General features: G+C 37.6%; 1 protein-coding gene and 2 long non-coding RNA genes across 4 annotated transcripts; 2 read left to right on the top strand and 1 right to left on the bottom strand.

Moving 5' to 3' along the window:
• Positions 1-6,465: 6,465 nt before the first annotated feature.
• Positions 6,466-8,909, top strand: LOC146708208 (uncharacterized). 2 transcript variants are annotated; one of them, XR_014920941.1, is made up of 3 exons: positions 6,545-6,899; positions 7,635-7,695; positions 8,163-8,909. It is a non-coding gene; the product is annotated as an uncharacterized LOC146708208 (long non-coding RNA). The 2 variants fall into 2 exon arrangements; XR_014920940.1 differs by having other exon boundaries at positions 6,466-7,695.
• A 1,539-nt stretch (positions 8,910-10,448) lies between these two features.
• LOC146708207 (uncharacterized) lies at positions 10,449-12,232 on the bottom strand. Its single transcript, XR_014920943.1, has 2 exons — positions 11,339-12,232; positions 10,449-10,697 (listed from the first exon to the last, which is right to left on the bottom strand). It is a non-coding gene; the product is annotated as an uncharacterized LOC146708207 (long non-coding RNA).
• Positions 12,233-13,129: 897 nt separating this feature from the next.
• LOC146708206 (uncharacterized) lies at positions 13,130-18,553 on the top strand. The gene is made up of 3 exons (XM_085459982.1): positions 13,130-13,797; positions 14,029-14,117; positions 17,247-18,553. Exons 1-3 carry the CDS (start codon positions 13,714-13,716, stop codon positions 17,587-17,589), a joined length of 516 nt encoding a protein of 171 aa, XP_085316108.1. The 5' UTR covers positions 13,130-13,713; the 3' UTR covers positions 17,590-18,553.
• Positions 18,554-19,344: the final 791 nt, after the last annotated feature.

The raw sequence follows: 19,344 nt of genomic DNA, 5'->3' as shown, positions 1-19,344 counted from the left end.
GCTTATCAAAGATTAAAGAAAGTGGAATTGGCTGTTCAAAACCCCACAAGGCTGCCTGCTGTGATTGAAGCGATGGGACGAGTCATGACTTCTCAAAATGGGCTCATTGAACGCAGCACGGATAAGATCTTGGAGAAGCTTGAGGCTGCTGTGAACACTCAGACTAAGACTGAGCGAAAATTGGATAACATCTTGGAGAAGCTCACGGTGGTTGTGAGTTTTCCTATCAGCCTACCTCTCTGACATGTCTTCCCAATGTGATGTTTGTATAAAGTTTGGTCGGAGGGTTCCTTTGTAAGTGCGCATGCGCCATTAGCGTGCTGCCTGCTGTAACCTATAATTTCCTTCGGGATTAATAAAGTATTTCTGATTCTGATTATTTGTGATCATCTATCATCCACCTGGGCCTTACACAGAGTCTCTGTCGGATTTCTCAGACTTTTATCTGATTTAGTGCTCAGCTCAGATAAAATAATTATTGTGGGTGATTTTAACATCCATGTAGATGCTAAAAATGACAGCCTCAACACAGCATTTAATCTGTTATTTATGAACGCCCGTTTCTGCCACTAAAAAAAAAAGTATCCATATCTCGTAATTTTGAGTTTCGACTTATTAATTCAAAAATTTTTAAATTAATAAATTTTGTTAACTTGAAATTAATTCAGAATTTTGAGAAAAGTAACTCGAAATTTCGTCTGTGTCCACCACGAAAATGACCCCCAGATCTGACGACCTCCTGCTACCTTTTATTGAGAGACAGTTCACACAAACCACGTCAGAACAAAGCCACGCCCCCTTGGTTCTAAGACAAAGCATTTCATGTATATGTGTGAACTTCTGTAAGAATGTGTATGTGTGACGGGGAAAAACCCTCTTCCCAGCTGTTTCTCTTTCCCTCTTTCTTTCTCCCCTTCTTTCCCCCAGTCAAGTCTGTCCCGTATTCAGTAAGTGAAAATAAAATAAACAATAAAAGGTGAAAAAAAAAAAAAAAAAAAAAAGAATGTGTGTGTGTGTTAGACCTCCTGCTGATCAAAGGGTCGTAAACAGTGTTGGTCAAGTTACTTGAAAAAAGTAATCAGTAACTAATTACTAATTACTTCCCCAAAAAAGTAATCCCGTTACTTTACTGATTACTTATTTTCAAAAATAATTAATTACTTAGTTACTTAGTTACTTTTTAAAAACACGATTTACAACCTGAAGAGGTGATAAAGCGATAGATCTTTCAGCCCAATTCTACTTTTTCTACATAATCCATCATACAAAATGTAATCAAATGGAAGTCTCTTTTTAAAACTTGTTTTATTAGTTTTAATCTTTTAACTTTATGCATCAAGCAAAAATGTAATTGTATGCAACATTCTCTGACTTGAATAAATTAGTTTAACATTTAAACCAATTTTCTGCACATTCCAGCACATAAAATAAAATATTTTTTGTGTTTACACTCACTCTTTCAAATAGATGCAAGTAAAACACAACAGAAAATAAATAAAGTCAAAGACTCAACGGTCCTGTTGCTCTATTTTCACCTGTAAAGCAGGACTGCGGTAGGTGGAGGTTTACCCTGGTGCAGGTGTGCCGCGGTCAGTTGAAGAATCCGCGAGTTTCTCTGTGAATTTCCCATTACGTCATAGTGCACTCGGTGCTTGCTTGGAAGTTTAGGGGTTTTTTTCGCTGTAAAAAGTTTTCTTCCCACGCACGATGGACGCTAATGTTTTTGTCACTTTTTATGGAATCAAACTCAAAGTAAGGTCAGTACTTCCACGCTTTAAACGCTGCACGCTCATACTCTCTCCCACAATTGATATGTGATCCATTGTTGATCTGCACACAGCTGTTGTCACTAACGGCGCACTCGCTTACGTCACTGTCGTGAGAGATTCTCGCAAAAAATCGCGGTTTTAGTAACGCAGTAACGCAGCGTTCCTACGGGAAAGTAACGGTAATCTAATTACCGTTTTTGCAATAACAATCCCTTATTTTACTCGTTACTTGAAAAAAGTAATCAGATTACAGTAACGCGTTACTTGTAACGCGTTACTGCCCATCTCTGGTCGTAAACGCAGGAAGCCTACATCAAAAGAAGCAGATCATCCAGATAGGATGTATCTACAATAAAACCTCCCCCAGCACAGAGTGGTTGGAGAGGTGGTCAGGATCAAAGGAATGGCTTTGATCCTACTGCTTGAACTAAGACTGTACAAATTTAAGAAACACAATGGCAACATTCAACAATTAGACTTAACAGGCGCCCTGGGCGAACACTCCCTCTTTACATTTTATAATTGTTATTGATCCCTTTACCCCTAGTCCTAAAGTGTAGATTTATTTTCTTACTCTTCTTATATATATTGTTTGTTTACTTGCACTGCTGTAACTGGAGCCTCGTCGTCTCGTCTCTCTATATACTGGACTGTAGCGGAGATGACAATAAAGTTTACTTTGACTTCAGCAGCAAGCAGGTGCACCGAGGGCTCTCGCGCTCATTTTTCATGTATAGAATTTCGAAAAAGCATTGGTGCAAATTATAAGTCTGTATCATAATGTCTGGTGTTTTTGTGTTTGTTGGTTTGTTTTTATTTTGTTTTATTTTGCGAGTTGGTTATTAGATGCTGCTCCAGCCGGTCAGAGAATCCCCCGCCGCCCCGCCCTCCCCTCTCTGCGCCGCAAGCAGCAGGCGCACCTTGCAAATGAGGGGGTGCCCTTACTCCCAGGAAATGGGCAATAGAAAACCGATCGGTGCCTATGCCATTCCCAATATGCGCTAACTGATGTCGGGGCAGCATGAGTACGAGCATTTTTTTTTTTTGCCGATGCCCGTGATACCGCCCCCCACCACGATGCTGCCCTGGGCAACAGCCCGTGTCGCCCGTATCTAAAACCGCTACTGGGTGAGTCCATCTCATCTACAGCAGCATCGCAGACCACGGCCCGCCACAATAATAAAGCATTTTTTTATTTAATTATAAATAAATTAGTTCTCCTAATTATGTCCTGGGTTTTAAGTAATTAATAATACAAAAGGAAAAATCACAAAAAACACTTAAGGTCATGAAAATGAATTGCGATTTAGCAATTCAATGAGGCATCCACCTTATTTATTGAAAATGTGGTCATAAATATTTTGTACTTGTAAATCAGTTTTGTACTTGTAAATCAGGATTTGTATGTGTAAAAAAGATTTGTGTGTGGACTTAGCCAAAAAAACCCAGCAAGTTACAAGTACGAATTTTGACCCTATTTTTCTTCCTTTCATCTGATTGGTCAATGTCATGTCAATCACAAATGTAACAATCCAATCAGAGAACAGATGGGTTTGGCTGACGGAGGGGCACTCGATCACCTCGATCCATGACAGTCATTCAGGCAGTAATGCCTGGACTGGAAACAAGGCATCCTTAAAATAATACAACATTCCAGCTCCTGTGTTGGAATGAAAAACAAATGCGGTGTTTAAATTAGACTGCATTTGTGACAGAACAATAAATATGTTTTATTTTCATTATATAAGTAAGTACAAAACACACTTGTGGTAGGCCTAAACTTATTTTCAGAATAATTAAATCTGAGACTTTGTTTCATTGTAAGATTATAACAGTGATGGCAATGTAATTGTTTGTTGTTCAAGAGAACAGTGTCCAGTATGTTGGCTGTTAAACGTTTTTGCATTTGAAAAAAAAAGTTGTCATTACAAAAAGTGTTGTTAATTATTGTTAATCATATTCAGGTTACCACAAATTGTTTTTTCATTTAGTCGAACTTGAAATGTTTGTCAGTAGGTAAATAATTAGTATTGTACTGTCAGAAATATCAAGTTATTCTTTTTTTTTTTTTTGCCTGTCCCATTTGGTTCTTTAGCCGTCAGAATTGTTGTCTGAAGACCAGCAAGGATACCCAATGGATTTACTTTGCCAAATGGATCATCACAGCCTTGCCGTATTGGTCCATTTGATCAACCTTTGTTGTTATTATTTATTTGATTTTATTTTCAGTTGTTACAGACGGGACAGACATGAGTGAGGGATAGGAAAGGGAGAAAGAAAGATGAAGGAAAAGAAAAACAGAAGGGAAGGGGGACAGTGAGAAAGGGCACTTAAAAAGAAAAAGACGAGAAAAAATCTCCTGGATCACCTGTTGAGAGAGAAAAAAGAGAAAACAAGCAAAAGAAGCAGAGCAACATACTAAACACAACACCAGGACCACCCAGCCCCACAGGACCCGGGGCAGCCCACCCGACCCCACCGCAGAAGAAACTGTACCCACCCTAACATTCAATCATCTCCCAGACTGCACAAGACAGTAGACACCCAGGTTAAGTTTATTCTCCACCTCTCCTATGACTCTCCCAAGAATATCAAGTTATTCTTAATACTGCATACTTGCAATGAATAAGTTGCCCTAACTTAGTCATCTTAAGGAAACTTTACTCAATTTTTTTGAGGCAACGAGTTTGCATATTTTTTTTGAGTTCTGGGAACTAATGAGACTGTACAGTGTACTCAAATTGGGTAAGTTGCCCTAGCTTAATCATCTTAAGTAAAACTTTACTCAATTTTTTTGAGGCACCAAGTTTGCCTTAGTCATGCGCGAATCATGAACGAATCGTTCAATACTCGAGAATCACTTTACTGACTCATGAATCATGATTCACAAGCCCAACTGACTCACTGACTCATCCCTGTTGCTGTTAGCAGCAATGCTATAATAATAATAATAATAATGGATTGGATTTATATAGCGCTTTTCAAGGCACCCAAAGCGCTTTACAATGCCACTATTCATTCACTCTCACATTCACACACTGGTGAAGGCAAGCTACAGTTGTAGCCACAGCTGCCCTGGGGCAGACTGACAGAAGCGAGGCTGCCATATTGCACCATCGGCCCCTCTGGCCAACACCAGTAGGCGGCAGGGTAAAGTGTCTTGCCCAAGGAGACAACGACCAGGACAGAGAGCCCGGGGATCGAGCCGCCGACCTTCCGGTTACAGATACGCTTCCCTACCCCCCTGAGCCACGGTCGCCCCAATTATTAAATATAATTAAATAATTAAATAACTATAATTAAATAGCAATAATTAAAATTGGTGAGAAAAACACAACATCCAGTATCGTAACAAAAAAATTTCTGCTCTGAACTGGAAGAAAAAACCCTGAGTAGAAGCTCACATCAAGAAAATAGCTCCTCGGTTCACAGTAGCATCGCTCTGCTAACATGATAACAGCACATTTGAGCTACTCACCCCCTCACTTCCTGTGCTGAATCGTAAGCGAATCACTCAGGACTCGCTCACCCCCTCCCTCCTGTGCTGAATCATAGAGCGAACGAATCACTCACTCACTAACCCCCTCCTTCCTGTGCTGAATCGTAAGCCTAAGCGAATCACTCAGGACTCACTAACCCCCTACCTCCTGTGCTGAATCGTAAGCCTAAGCGAATCACTCAGGACTCGCTCACCCCCTCCCTCCTGTGCTGAATCATAGAGCGAACGAATCACTCACTCACTCATCCCCTCCCTCCTGGCTCACAGCTTCTTCTTCTTCTTGGTTGGCAACCAATGTTAAGGCGCATTACCGCCCCCTGGCTCACAGCTCAGTGGACATTTAGATGAGAAAATATATATTTAACACATTTAAGGAAAATACTAATAAAATAAAAAATTTAAATATATTAAAATAAAATAAAAATAAATAAATGTTTATTAAGCAATTTTGATAGGAAATTGCTTAATTTTAGAAATGTTTTTGCTCTTTTTTGCTCTATAAAATAGTTGTTTTCTTTTAGAATCATTCATCTTAGCAGTAGGATTTACATGAAAAGAGAAACAAATTAAGTTCGAGTGAAAATGTACATTTTTTGCACTCTCTGGTCGACTGACTCAGTGAATCAAATGACTCAAAAAACTCGATTCACTTTGGTGAGTGACTCATTAAAACTCGATTCAGTAAAAAGAATCAAATTTACCATCATTAGTTTGCATAGTTTTTTGAGTTCTGTGAACTAATTAGATTTTACAGCGTAGTATCAACTGACCATTATATAAATGCCACCACCTTTAATTGATAAGCATTTTGGAGGATCATTAACAGTGCTCTATGCCCTTGGTTAATGTGGCACAGAGAAGAATAAGTTTGTTCTGAGGGTAAAGGCAGGATCCCTTTTGCTTTCTTTTCTTTCCCTGTCATTGAAATCCTAAAATACAAGATATTGGCATCAGGATTTTACTGTAAAAAAAAATCCCTGCTGCTTAAACTTCAAAAATCCCAGCCAAATACGTCATGTAAAGTTACTCAATATGTTTTGATCAGACCACTTGTCTGATCATTTTTACATAATTTTTACAATTTTTACATACACAAAAAAACCCCAAAAAAAACCTTTATTGATTTTCCAGTGTTTACTTGTTTCTTTGGAGAAGAGATAATATTTATCAGGACTAAACTGTTTCCCAACCTGCTGCTGGGAAATTGTGTGTACGTGTGATTGGAAAGAGGATGAATAGACATTTTGTGGGAGTGCACTAGGAGGGAGGTTAGTGAATAAAAGAACACTGAAAAAAGTCTAACATGCAGTCATTCATTCAATCTAATAAGTGCCATTCAAAACAGAATAAAATCATTGATTTGATTGTGAAACCCTTTCTTTTTGCATTTTAAAATACCACTTTTGATTTGGATGAAACTAAATATCTGTACAAAGGACACAACGCAAAGTCTTTGATTTCTCTCAAAACATATATTTCTTTTCATGTTGAACAGATAATATCTTTAATTTGAGTCAAAGTGATTTGCACTTGAACACGCCCACCAGAAATAGACCGGGACCCATTTTTATTCTGCATGGCTGCTGGAAACATCATGTCACATCTTTGATTAATTTCATCTGAAAATAAACGTAAGTAAAGCCAAGTGTGTTACAAAAGCTTTTATAATTTGTATTGCCAAAATTGCAGAAAATAACCCCATTTAAGCTGGGTCGACAGCCACCCCTAATTTTTGCATGATTGTAGCTGCTAGCTATAAGCTAGCTAGCTATCCTGCGCAACGTTAGAACTGGTTACCAGAAACCGACCATCACAGTCGGGAATACAAGTTAGTATACTGGTAAAAAACGGCTTTTTGCCTAACTAGCTAGCGTTACCACGATGCATCGGTGGTGGATAAAGCTAGCTAGCATAAGTTCATAGTTCATAACATTCATAGTATAACTCCGTGCTCCGCTTCGTTTGAATTTTTCTGGTGAGCTCGCGGTTTCTAGACACAAGCTTGTGTTTGTGCGCGCACGTTTGTCTCTCTTCATATAAATATCTGTGTGTTATGTGTGTGTACACCGAGCGCAAAAGATAATTATTAATGTGCATGATTTAGAGACAGAAATAACATGCCAGCATATAAGATCAATGACATAAGACTAATTCCTTCAATTGACTTTCAGGCGCGGCTCGGAAAAATGTGCATTTTCTGAAGAAATTGTAATTTTAACAGCAAAAAATTGACCCTATGCCAAACTTAGTCGCTAATGGCTGGTCTGTAGACTGTTTGGTATGTCATGTTACGTATTTCTTGGTTTTTCTATGTAATGTGTTTTATAGAGAAGTAACATTATTCTTTTTTTTCTGTATGCTTTCAGAACCACAGATCGCTCCATCCATTCCATGGCTGAAGCATACATTTTCATTTAATCTGAACAGGTATCATTTTGCATTTACACTGCACATCCTTTTTAAACATTTCATAATAATCTAGACTCTCCCTCATTATCCTCTCATTCACCTTGCTGATGTGTTGAGGACTTGATAAAAGAATACATGGTATGTCCATATCTGTTCTGTCTCTACATGAGATGCAGTCTCTTGATGTAAATTTGACAACTCTGCTATTAAATGCAGTGATTAATGTAGGACAGCAACGATTAATCAACTCATCAAGTTAATATCTTAGGGTTCTGTATTGTTTTCTTTTTTTTTTCTTGGGCTTTGTTCCACCATTGATTTAATTTAATGATTATGCAATTCACAATCTGATTAGTCAAATAATTGTTCTAATAGTCTGTGACCAAACAACTATCAAAATAGTAGTTTATTATGGTCAAAGATTTATCAGGTGTGCCAGACTTCAGTTCTTCACTTGTACATTTTGTTCCATATTTTACCTCAAGATATCCCAGAAAGATGAAGCTGAGGAAGAGCTGCAGAGTACCACCATGGCACTCTTCGTCTTCAGGGACAACTCAAGCCTCCTACATCAGCCTCGAGACATCGGGATAATCATTGATGGTGTGGAAGTCCTGAATGAGTTGCCTTCTGTGGCAGCTGGAGTGGCAATGGTCTTTGGACTCTGTTATGCTCTTAATATGGAATATCCACGAGGATTCAGGTTCACCTTTGAGGCTCTTCAAAAGATTATGATGGAGTTTGACTTTAACAAGATGACCTCTAAGATTCGCAAACTTAATTGTGAACTTAACACTGCACAGTAGTGTGTTTGCATGCATGTGTGCATGTGTATGTGCACATGCATGTGCATGTGTGCTTGGTTATTTTGCTTGGTTGGCCTGCAGTGGTATTCTACATTCAAAATTTATAAGAACACCCATTTGAAAGGGAGATTTAAGTTGATTTCATTGATACATGTGTAGATTTTTTTTTTTTTTACATTGTACAGGCACAGTGCACATATAAACATTTTTGAGTACTTGCAAATTGGTTTAAAAAGAGTTTTTATAATGGTTTTATGCCAGTTTTAGACAGGTTGCAGGTTTTATACTGGTTTTCAAAAGATTGCAGGTTTTATAAAACAAACATTTCTCTAATCATTTCTGCCGTAGCACTAAATCTGTATATTACTAATCCTCTCTATTGATTATAGTTAAAATGGTTTGGAACAATAAATAATTTTGAAATAATTGGTTGGCCAACTGTCTTGTTTTTTATAGGAAATGCAGAGCATTTTTGAACTGAAATAAAATGAAATGTAAAAAATATAGTTTGAATATATGTAAATCAATTACCTGGCTTCAACACAAACATATTAGTTCATGTTAATTTGGTTCGATGTGAATACATTAGGTTGGTTAAATTTCAATATATTAGCTTGGTTCAATAATTAAAATATGGTTCTATGTAAAAAAATCAATTTGGATCAATGCAAAATTTAACGTTTCAGTCAAGTCTAGTAATATTGTTTATATCAACATAAAAGTATCAGGTCATATCAAGTGACTCAATTTGGATTCTATAAAGCCAAATATTTTGGATGTGACAACTGGACATCATTTTTTTTAATTTGAATAGGGTTATTCTTTTTACAGTGAAGGATGCTGCACGGCCACGGTTTACTTTAGCAGCAGAAAAGGGTCGGGATAATGAGGAGGACTCTGCTGCTGCTGGCCTCTCTGGCCTTTGTTTCTCTCACTTCTGTGGCTGATGGAGCTCCATTGTAAGTAGACCTGCTGTACTTTTACACATTCCCAGTGAGGTTGAATTAATTCATGCAAAACAAAGCCAATGTTATTATCTTGGATGTGTGCAGAAGGTTTAATTGCATTGAATTGAATTGAATCGAATTGAATTTTTGCATGAATATATTATTTTATTTTGCATAGTTTCACATTCTTTTTTAAGCAAGAAGGCATGGGTGGTATTTGAAGGAAAAGGAATGAGGAAAAACTTATGGAAAAAAAATATTATTAATGAAACCACAGTCCAACTAACTTTATTGCTAACTTAATTTTATTTGTTATTTTGTGTAATGAGAAGCTGCAGCCAGGTCTGCAGCTTATGTAACATAAGTCAAGGTAATCTGGTATTTAAAGTGATGACAAGAAGTTGTCCTAAACTTTGTCCAGAGTTTGCACAGTGGTGCATTACGCCAGACAAAGCAAATAGACTCCAGAAGCATGATGAAAAGATGTATTGATTTAGTTTTGGACTTTATTCAAGATAATCAATAGATCACATAATCAAGAAGAGTCACATGGGAAAACAGCCGGTAAATACTTTTTTTGAAAGTATTTGTCCATAAAACCTTTATACAATAAAGAAATAGATAAAAATAATAATTCATCTTTAATTTTTAATTAAAAATTATTTCAGCAATTATTAATATGTTTTTCATACACAGCAAATCCAGCATGTCCAAATTAACACTGTCGGATTTGATTTCAACACTATTAAAGTGTCTATATGGGTCCACACCAGAGAGTGTTAATTTAACTCTTTTTGGAGAGTTGGTACGTTAACTCTGATTTAGTGTTAAACACCAAATCTGTCTGGAGTTGATAATTTAACACTTGGTGTTAAGAGTTTATATATTAACTCTCAAAGAGTATTTTAGTTTAACTACGTAAGAGTTATCTTCTAATTCATTCTAAAAAGCAGGAATTTTACTGTTCTGAACTTCTAGAAATTTCTTTTGGAAATAAACATTTACTAAAAAGATGCAATGGTTTTTGAAAAACATTTATTCTGAACTGTGCACCACAATTTCAAAACATTTTCTGAAAGATGTAACAGTATACATGTTCTCACTTTCATTAGAATTTTGTTTCTCAAAAGGTCTGACATGGTAAATGCAAATAACAGCATTCTCATCACTTATTTCTTCAATACAATATGCATGTCCTTCATTCATCCCTTTGTGGAACTTCAGCGCACTTCTACTCTCCCCCATATTCCATCTTCACAAGCATATCCTGTGCGGAGATCAAATAAAAATTAGTTGACACTAATTAATGGCACAAATAATCCAGTAAACAATTGCAGCACAGTAAAAAAAAAAAAAAAAAAAAAAAAGGAATCCTCTTTGAGCCATTACTTGTGTAAAGTATTTTCCCAAAAGACAAGGACACAGGCAACAGGTAATACTGAACTAAATGTAAAACCTCAACCTTTTTCATTTTTACCTAAACCGTGTGCACAAAACTCTGGAGGGATCTATGCTAACGTAGAATCCAGTCAGGACGTCAGCTACTGCTGTTTGCTCGTGTTTTTTTTATTTTTTTTATTTTTATTTTTATTTTTTTTATTTTTTTTATTTTTTTATGGGCGATCGGTTTCAGGCTTCAAGTAGCACCATTATACCAACATTTCACATTCTAGACATTGTTTTAGGTGTATTTGACCAAAAGTTTGACTGAAAATTCACATGCAAGCTTTTTTCAAGGCTGTGGTATTTGCCTGCAAACAATACCTTTCAGCTAGCTAAAACAGAATATTATGCTATCACCGAGCAACATGGCTAATGCCTTTCACGCAGCTTTGTCTCAACTCCAAAGAGCCACAGAAGTAAAAGCTCATAATAATAATTGAAACAATCTTTGAAAAAATGACTTACCAAGCATGGCAAACAACTCAAATATGTAGAGCAAAATGTTCTGAAACGGCTTCACTTCAGCTTCGATTGGAGCCGTGCTGGGGGCGGAGTCTGTGAATTCACTCTATTGGTGATTTTGGTGATTTGACCTCTCATCTGAAAAGTTCAGTCACTAATCTTGGTGTTAAACTTGATTCTGCGCTTACTTTTGAAGGTCATGTAAGTGGGGTGGTAAAATCAGCTTTTTATCACCTCAGACGCCTGTCGAAGGTTAAGCCTTTCCTTTCCAAACCCAATTTGGAAACTCTTATTCATGCTTTTATCACCTCACGTCTGGACTATTGTAATTCCCTTTTAATAGGGGTCGGGTCGGGCACCTTGTCACGCCTGCAGTTAGTGCAAAACGCGGCGGCGCGATTTTTAACCGGTAGTAGGAAATTCGATCACATCACTCCGGTTCTGGCTTCCTTGCATTGGCTTCCCATTGATTTTAGGGTTCGTTTTAAGGTCCTTTTATTGGTTTTTAAATCTTTAAATGGTCTGGCGCCTGTGTACTTATCTGACTTGCTGAAGCCACATGTTCCTCCTCGCTCGCTCCGTTCAGCTGAGCAGCTGCTGCTGTCGGTCCCTAAGTCGCGGCTGAAATGCAGAGGAGACCGTGCCTTTTCAATTGCGGCTCCGATGCTCTGGAATAACCTTCCCCTCCAAATTAGACAAGCGTCATCAGTGCAGGTCTTTAAGTCCAGATTGAAAACCTATTTTTATTCCCTGGCTTTTAACTCTGTAGGAAACTGACACCTTCTTATTTATTTTATTGTTTGTAATGATTTTATGGTATTTTTAATTTGGTTGTTGTTTTGATCTGTGTTGTTCAGCACTTTGGTCTGCCTGGTGTGTTCTTAAAGTGCTATACAAATAAACAATGATGATGATGATGATGATGATGATGGTGTCATAGCCCCTCTAGGAGTTCAGAGTTAAGAGGTCAAGAGTTAATGTTTCCATTGTAACACCTCCAGATTTGACAGAGAAACACTCATTTTTAACACTCGATTTTAACTACTATCATTTTACACCTCAGAGTTACATTAAAAGAATGTGACTCTGCTTAGAGTAAAATTAACTCTACTTTTGCAAGAAGACTATTAATACCAAAACATTTAACACTTTTGAATTTGCTGTGTAGTGTCTAAAATGAACATATAACATAATAAATAAATAATTTATTCTTTAGTCAGTAACAGCATGTGTTTATCTACACAGAGACTAAAATCATTAACATCTTTCTATGTTACCACCACTCTGCAGGCAAGTGATGTCTGCCCCAAACTTGTTGCGGGTGGGAACTGCAGAAAACATCTTTGTGGAGTGTCAAGACTGCACTGGAGGAGACGTTAGGGTTGAAATCAATGTGATGAACCATCCAACCAAAACTAAAAGGCTGGCAACAACATCTGTGACCCTCAACAATGCAAATGACTTTCAGCAGCTTGGGAAAGTAACGGTAAGTTGAATTATTTGTTTACTGTATGATAATATTGTTGTTATTTCTATTTCATTAAATATTCAATTATCATTGAATATGCCATCCAAGTCTTTATAGACTTTTCATACTGGTTTCAGATCCCTGCAGGAGACTTCAGTAAAGATCCCAACGCGAAGCAGTACGTGTACCTACAGGCTCAGTTCCCCGACCGCCTCCTGGAGAAAGTCGTCATGGTTTCCTTCCAGTCTGGTTACATCTTCATTCAGACAGACAAGACCCTTTATACACCAAACAGCAAAGGTGAGTCTACCGCTACCTCATGACTGAGAAACAGCACACACAAGGGTAGTTCTGTGGTGACCCACTAGAGGGCTCCACTCAAACCCAAGCTTAGAGGAGGGGTTTTTGTTGTGTTTGGGTGCGATGTGCTCAGTTGATGTATGGAGGTGAATAAAGCTGGAATGGAAAACTAGAGCTCCCGTGTTGTGTGTTCCATGCTTCCATAGTTCTACCTTTATTTTATTTAATACAGATTCAATATTTTTTTCAGGACCATTCAATAAACTTAATGAAACATGGTGCTGCTACAATAATTTAGTTTTGAGTTTGAGACAAAAAACTGCTTGTTACAGTAATTATGTGGCTATGGCATCACCTTACACAAATTAGAAAGCTGCTTTGTGTAGTCCATGCAGTCCCTTGGAAAAAGGTTTGATAATTATTTTCAGTGAAGATTTGAAAGGAAAAAAATCACATATTTCCCTCAGTTTGACTAAGACACATTTTAAATGAATGACCTTAAATGAAATTACTAAACTGAACTTCTTGATTAAATATTCCTCCCAACATGTATACATCACTGCTCGAGCAGCAAAAATAACATCTTCTCTTCCCTTCAGTTCGTTTCAGGATGTTTGCACTGACACCCCAGATGGAGCCTGTAGAGAGGGATGAAGCAGCCCAATCTGATCCTTCCATTGCCATTGAGTTTGTGGTATTGTGTTTTATTCTTCATGGGCTCAGAATTGAAAGTGACATTATGCAAGGAAAACAAATATTTTATTTGCAAAGAAACAAAACAACCAAAATACATCAACTTTGTCTTGAATTTTTTTATATTGTCATTTACATATTAGTTTGGAAACTAATACACTGTCCAAAACCACCACTAGCAATACTAGTGCACTAGCATTGCACTGTTAATAGTGGTTTATTTTTTTTCCAGACACCTGAAGGCATTGTTTTACCACTTGATATAGTCGCTCTAAAATCAGGTATTCATTCTGGAGATTTCCAGCTTGGTGAAATTGTTAGGTGAGTATTATTATTATTACTGTGATTATTATTATCATTATTGTGGCATGTGGGAGTGGCTAGTTATCTCCCATCATGCTTTTCGAATATGTGTTTCTGTTTAAGATGCTCATTGTTTTTTGTTTAAGTTTATGTGACTCTTATCTGTTCGCTTAACTGTTCTTGTTGATGCTGCAGTATAAATTCACTGACAGTTATTGTTGATGGAAAGAATTTAGAACCATGACTCAGTTCAGACATGTAGTCATTGACCATCTGAAGCACAGTGTAGTATAGCTGAAGTGTCCAATAAAGATCTCCCCCTATCTAATTTTTTTGTAGAACAGCAAGTTTAACTTTTGCATGGGTGCTTTGCTGTTAAGAATACTCAGCTGGCCACATTATTATTATTATTATTAGTGTATATTATGAAGTTTAGTATGTGCTACATTGATTAATTTTACTATATAATCAATCATGCATAACTTATACACTTCCATAATTTGGCAATTGTAGTCTAATTAGATCCTGTGTGTAGAATATAGTCTGCAGTATGATTAATGTGCTGCCTTGAGTTTTATAAATGCTTGGACTATTTGATTGATTAATATATATCTCTCTCGCAATCTATGTGTGTGTGTGTGTGTGTGTGTGTGTGTGTGTGTGTGTGTGTGTGTGTGTCAGACCTCCTTTTCAGGGTCGTAAACGCAGGAAGCTTACATCAAAAGCACAAGGATGTGTCTGTGAAAAAAGACTACAGCCCCCCACCTAGAACCTCGAGAATCTGGGGGGAAGGACAGTGGAATTTCTTTCATCAGAGTTAAAACAATGTACAAATGGTAAACATAAAAATGACAAACATTTAAGAATTCACTCTAACAGTCGTGACTTCTCAAAATGGGCTCATTGAACGCAGCACGGATAAGATCTTGGAGAAGCTTGAGGCTGCTGTGAACACGCAGACTAATAAGACCTCTGAGCGAAAATTGGATAACATCTTGGAGAAGCTCACGGTGGTTGTGAGTTCTCAGAATTTGCTCTTTGAGAGCAAGATTGATAACATCCTGGAGAAGCTCACGGCTCTCCAATGGGAGATTGAGAGACCAGTGTCAGACTGCTAGAGAGGCTGTGAAATTCACATGCAGTTGTTCGCACTAAAGGAAAAACCACCATCATTTCATGCGGTCTATGGTGTATTGACAGACATGTGCTTTTTGTGCTGGGGTGTTTTTTTTCTGTTCTCAAACTGTTCTCCCATTAGGAGCTCAGTCTGAGTGGAGTTTTTTTCTCCTCCTCTCACCTCATGTTATGTATTTTCATTGTTTTTTCCTATCAGCCTACCTCTCTGACATGTCTTCCCAATGTGATGTTTGTATAAAGTTTGGTCGGAGGGTTCCTTTGTAAGTGCGCATGCGCCATTAGCGTGCTGCCTGCTGTAACCTATAATTTCCTTCGGGATTAATAAAGTATTTCTGATTCTGATTATTTGTGATCATCTATCATCCACCTGGGCCTTACACAGAGTCTCTGTCGGATTTCTCAGACTTTTATCTGATTTAGTGCTCAGCTCAGATAAAATAATTATTGTGGGTGATTTTAACATCCATGTAGATGCTAAAAATGACAGCCTCAACACAGCATTTAATCTGTTATTTATGAACGCCCGTTTCTGCCACTAAAAAAAAAAGTATCCATATCTCGTAATTTTGAGTTTCGACTTATTAATTCAAAAATTTTTAAATTAATAAATTTTGTTAACTTGAAATTAATTCAGAATTTTGAGAAAAGTAACTCGAAATTTTGAGTTAGCGCTGCCAATCAGTAATCTACGTTAATGATGTAATTTCCTTGCTACCCGGAAGCTGAAGCCCTCAGCTACAAATGCTAAGCTATCAGTATTACAGCCAGTCATGAATCCACAAATTGCTGAGTATTTTCAGCGTGGCTTCACCAATGATGAAATCCTTGTGTTATTAGCTGAATCACATGCCGTTACTATCAGCAAATGTACTCTCGAAAGCTCCAGTTTGTTGCAATCCGGTTTTGAGTGTGCATTCCTCTGCGGCATATCCTTCCGGGTAACAAGAAAATTGCATCATTCACGTAGATTACTGATTGGCAGAGCTAACTTAAAAATTCGGGTTACTTTTCTCAAAATGTCCAGTTAATAAGTTGGATTTTTGAGAAAGATAACTCGAAATTTCAAGCTATGGATTTTTTTTTTTGTGGCGGAAATGGTCTTCCATAGTTGTTAGACTCAATTGGCTTCTCTTGAAATGTAAAAGAACCCACCCACCACTTTAATCGCACTCTAGATCTTGTTTTAAAATATGGCATAGAAACTGAACATTTAACAGTGTTTCCTGAAAACCCTCTCTTGTCTGATCATTTCCTGATAGCATTTACATTTACAATAATTGATTACATACAGACAATTTAATCTTGTCTGATTACCTTTACATACTGGTGTATATTTTGATTCAAATGAGACAGAACAATAACATGAGTTGTTAAAAAACAGAAAAGAAAAGAATATTCGACAGTATATACTCCATACACTGTAAAACCTAATATTGTGTTTAATTAAAAATATTAAGTAGGCTGAACTCATTTTTTAATCAATTTATTATTAGAAGTAAATTTAAGTAAGTTACCGGTACTTTTTATGCAAAACCGCTGATCAACTCAATTTATTTGTGTTGTCTTAACTTAGAAAAACTAAGTAAGCTGGAAATTTTGCTTCTCAGTGCGGGAGGTAGTGGTGGGCGGATCGATCCAAATATCGATAGTATGGATCCCAAGTCGGGATCGGTATCGGATCGATACTAGCCTGGTTAGATCAATTCTTTACTTTCTAGTTCTGCTTGTTTGCTATGCTGTGCTTTCGGCAAAAACGAAACAGCCAGGTCGCTGGACTCGCCGCTCCTGCGTCAGCGGAGAGCAGGCACGCTTTGCTCCCCCCCCCTTATGTTTCGGTGTTGCACTGACACGTCACGTGGCTTAGACACTTTGGGGGTTATTAAGTTGTTTACATATTAATTATATTTTTACCAATTGTTTTTGTTGTTGAGAATTTTTATTGTAATTTTTATATTATAGTTTATCAACAGTATTTGTTTTAATTTGTTTACTGGTTTGCGTGCACTTCAGATTACCAAAGAAAAAAAGATCGCAGGACCATGCAGCCTGCGTGCCGAAGCGGACAGCATGCTGCCCTCAGGCAGGACCCCCGCGCACCTCAACCTCGACCAAGCTGCGTGCTGTCCACCCTTACAGTGATCACCCGGTTGCTGTAACAGTAGCCTACATTCAAAGCCCTCCTGCTGCCAGCTGTACACATCAACACCAAAAACAACAACAGCACAAGCAGCGCACAGGTTTTAAGCCAGTGAGGCATGATTGTAGATGCAGTGAAGGTGAGTCCAGTGGTGGTCCTAGCCTGTTTGGCGCCCTGGGCGAACACTCCCTCTGCCGCTGGGCTCATGTTACTTGAAAATGAACACCACAGCCTTAAAAACCTTATATAAAAATATGTCTGCGAAATTTTCTGTTGATTGTTTGAAATAAAAAAAAGTGAGATAAGAGCCAGGCAAAATTTTTCAGGAGGTGCAGCTGTTAGGGGTGGGGTTTGGGGGGTATTTTCAATCCATAGCCACGACTAACTAACTATATATATCATGTTTAACCTGAATGGCAAAAGACCACAGGGGGGTTGAAAACGATATGCCAGGAGTTACCTGTGTATGGGCTCAAAATTTTGTATTTGTAAATCAGGATTTGTATGTGTAAAAAGAATTTGTGTGTGTGTAAAAAAGATTTGTTTGTGGACTTAGCCAAAAAAAAAACCCTGCAAGTCACAAGTACGAATTTTGACCCTATTTTTCTTCCTTTTATCTGATTGGTCAATGTCATGTCAATCACAAATGTAACAATCCAATCAGAGAACAGATGTGTTTGGCTGACAGAGGGGCACTTTTTTGCAAAATTCGTACTTGTAAAGATGGCCGCCTGCAGGTTCAAGCTCATTGCATCTCCAACCCACATCCACTGCCACTGTACCTAAGGGAAGTTAAAGACTTTCTTCTGCACTTACATTTGCATCACCTCGATCCATGACAGTCATTCAGGCAGTAATGCCTGGACTGGAAACAAGGCATCCTTAAAATAATACAACATTCCAGCTCCTGTGTTGGAATGAAAAACAAATGCGGTGTTTAAATTAGACTGCATTTGTGACAGAACAATAAATATGTTTTATTTTCATTATATAAGTAAGTACAAAACACACTTGTGGTAGGCCTAAACTTATTTTCAGAATAATTCAATCTGAGACTTTGTTTCATTGTAAGATTATAACAGTGATGGCAATGTAATTGTTTGTTGTTCAAGAGAACAGTGTCCAGTATGTTGGCTGTTAAGCTTTTTTGCATTTGAAAATTAAAGTTGGGCTTATTTTAACATCATTACAAAAAGTGTTGTTAATTATTGTTAATCATATTCAGGTTACCACAAATTGTTTTTTCATTTAGTTGAACTTGAAATGTTTGTCAGTAGGTAAATAATTAGTATTGTACTGTCAGAAATATCAAGTTATTCTTTTTTTTTTTTTTTGCCTGTCCCATTTGGTTCTTTAGCCGTCAGAATTGTTGTCTGAAGACCAGCAAGGATACCCAATGGATTTACTTTGCCAAATGGATCATCACGGCCTTGCCGTATTGGTCCATTTGATCAACCTTTGTTGTTATTATTTATTTGATTTTATTTTCAGTTGTTACAGACGGGACAGACATGAGTGAGGGATAGGAAAGGGAGAAAGAAAGATGAAGGAAAAGAAAAACAGAAGGGAAGGGGGACAGTGAGAAAGGGCACTTAAAAAGAGAAAGACGAGAAAAAATCTCCTGGATCACCTGTTGAGAGAGAAAAAAGAGAAAAAAAGCAAAAGAAGCAGAGCAACATACTAAACACAACACCAGGACCGCCCAGCCCCACAGGATCCAGGGCAGCCCACCCGACCCCACCGCAGAAGAAGCTGTACCCACCCTAACATTCAATCATCTCCCAGACTGCACAAGACAGTAGACACCCAGGTTAAGTTTATTCTCCGTCTCTCCTATGACTCTCCCAAGAATATCAAGTTATTCTTAATACTGCATACTTGCAATGAATAAGTTGCCCTAACTTAGTCATCTTAAGTGAGCTTTAAGAAAAGCGTCTGGACTTCTTTAAGAAGTCCAGACGCTTTTCTTTG

The sequence above is a fragment of the Copadichromis virginalis genome, linkage group LG6 (assembly GCF_057382275.1).
Source record: "Copadichromis virginalis isolate Kocher_CV1m ecotype Utaka linkage group LG6, C_Virginalis_male_GT1.1, whole genome shotgun sequence".
Lineage (NCBI taxonomy): Eukaryota > Metazoa > Chordata > Actinopteri > Cichliformes > Cichlidae > Copadichromis > Copadichromis virginalis.
This window is presented reverse-complemented; position numbering and strand designations above follow the sequence as displayed.

Excerpts from the sequence above, each read along its gene's own strand:
- LOC146708206 (XM_085459982.1), top strand. The coding sequence starts at position 13,714 with ATGTTTGCACTGACACCCCAGATGGAGCCTGTAGAGAGGGATGAAGCA. Across the intron at positions 13,798-14,028 it reads CCATTGCCATTGAGTTTGTG|ACACCTGAAGGCATTGTTTT; the intron begins GTATTGTGTTTT and ends TTTTTTTTCCAG. Across the intron at positions 14,118-17,246 it reads CAGCTTGGTGAAATTGTTAG|ATTACCAAAGAAAAAAAGAT; the intron begins GTGAGTATTATT and ends CGTGCACTTCAG.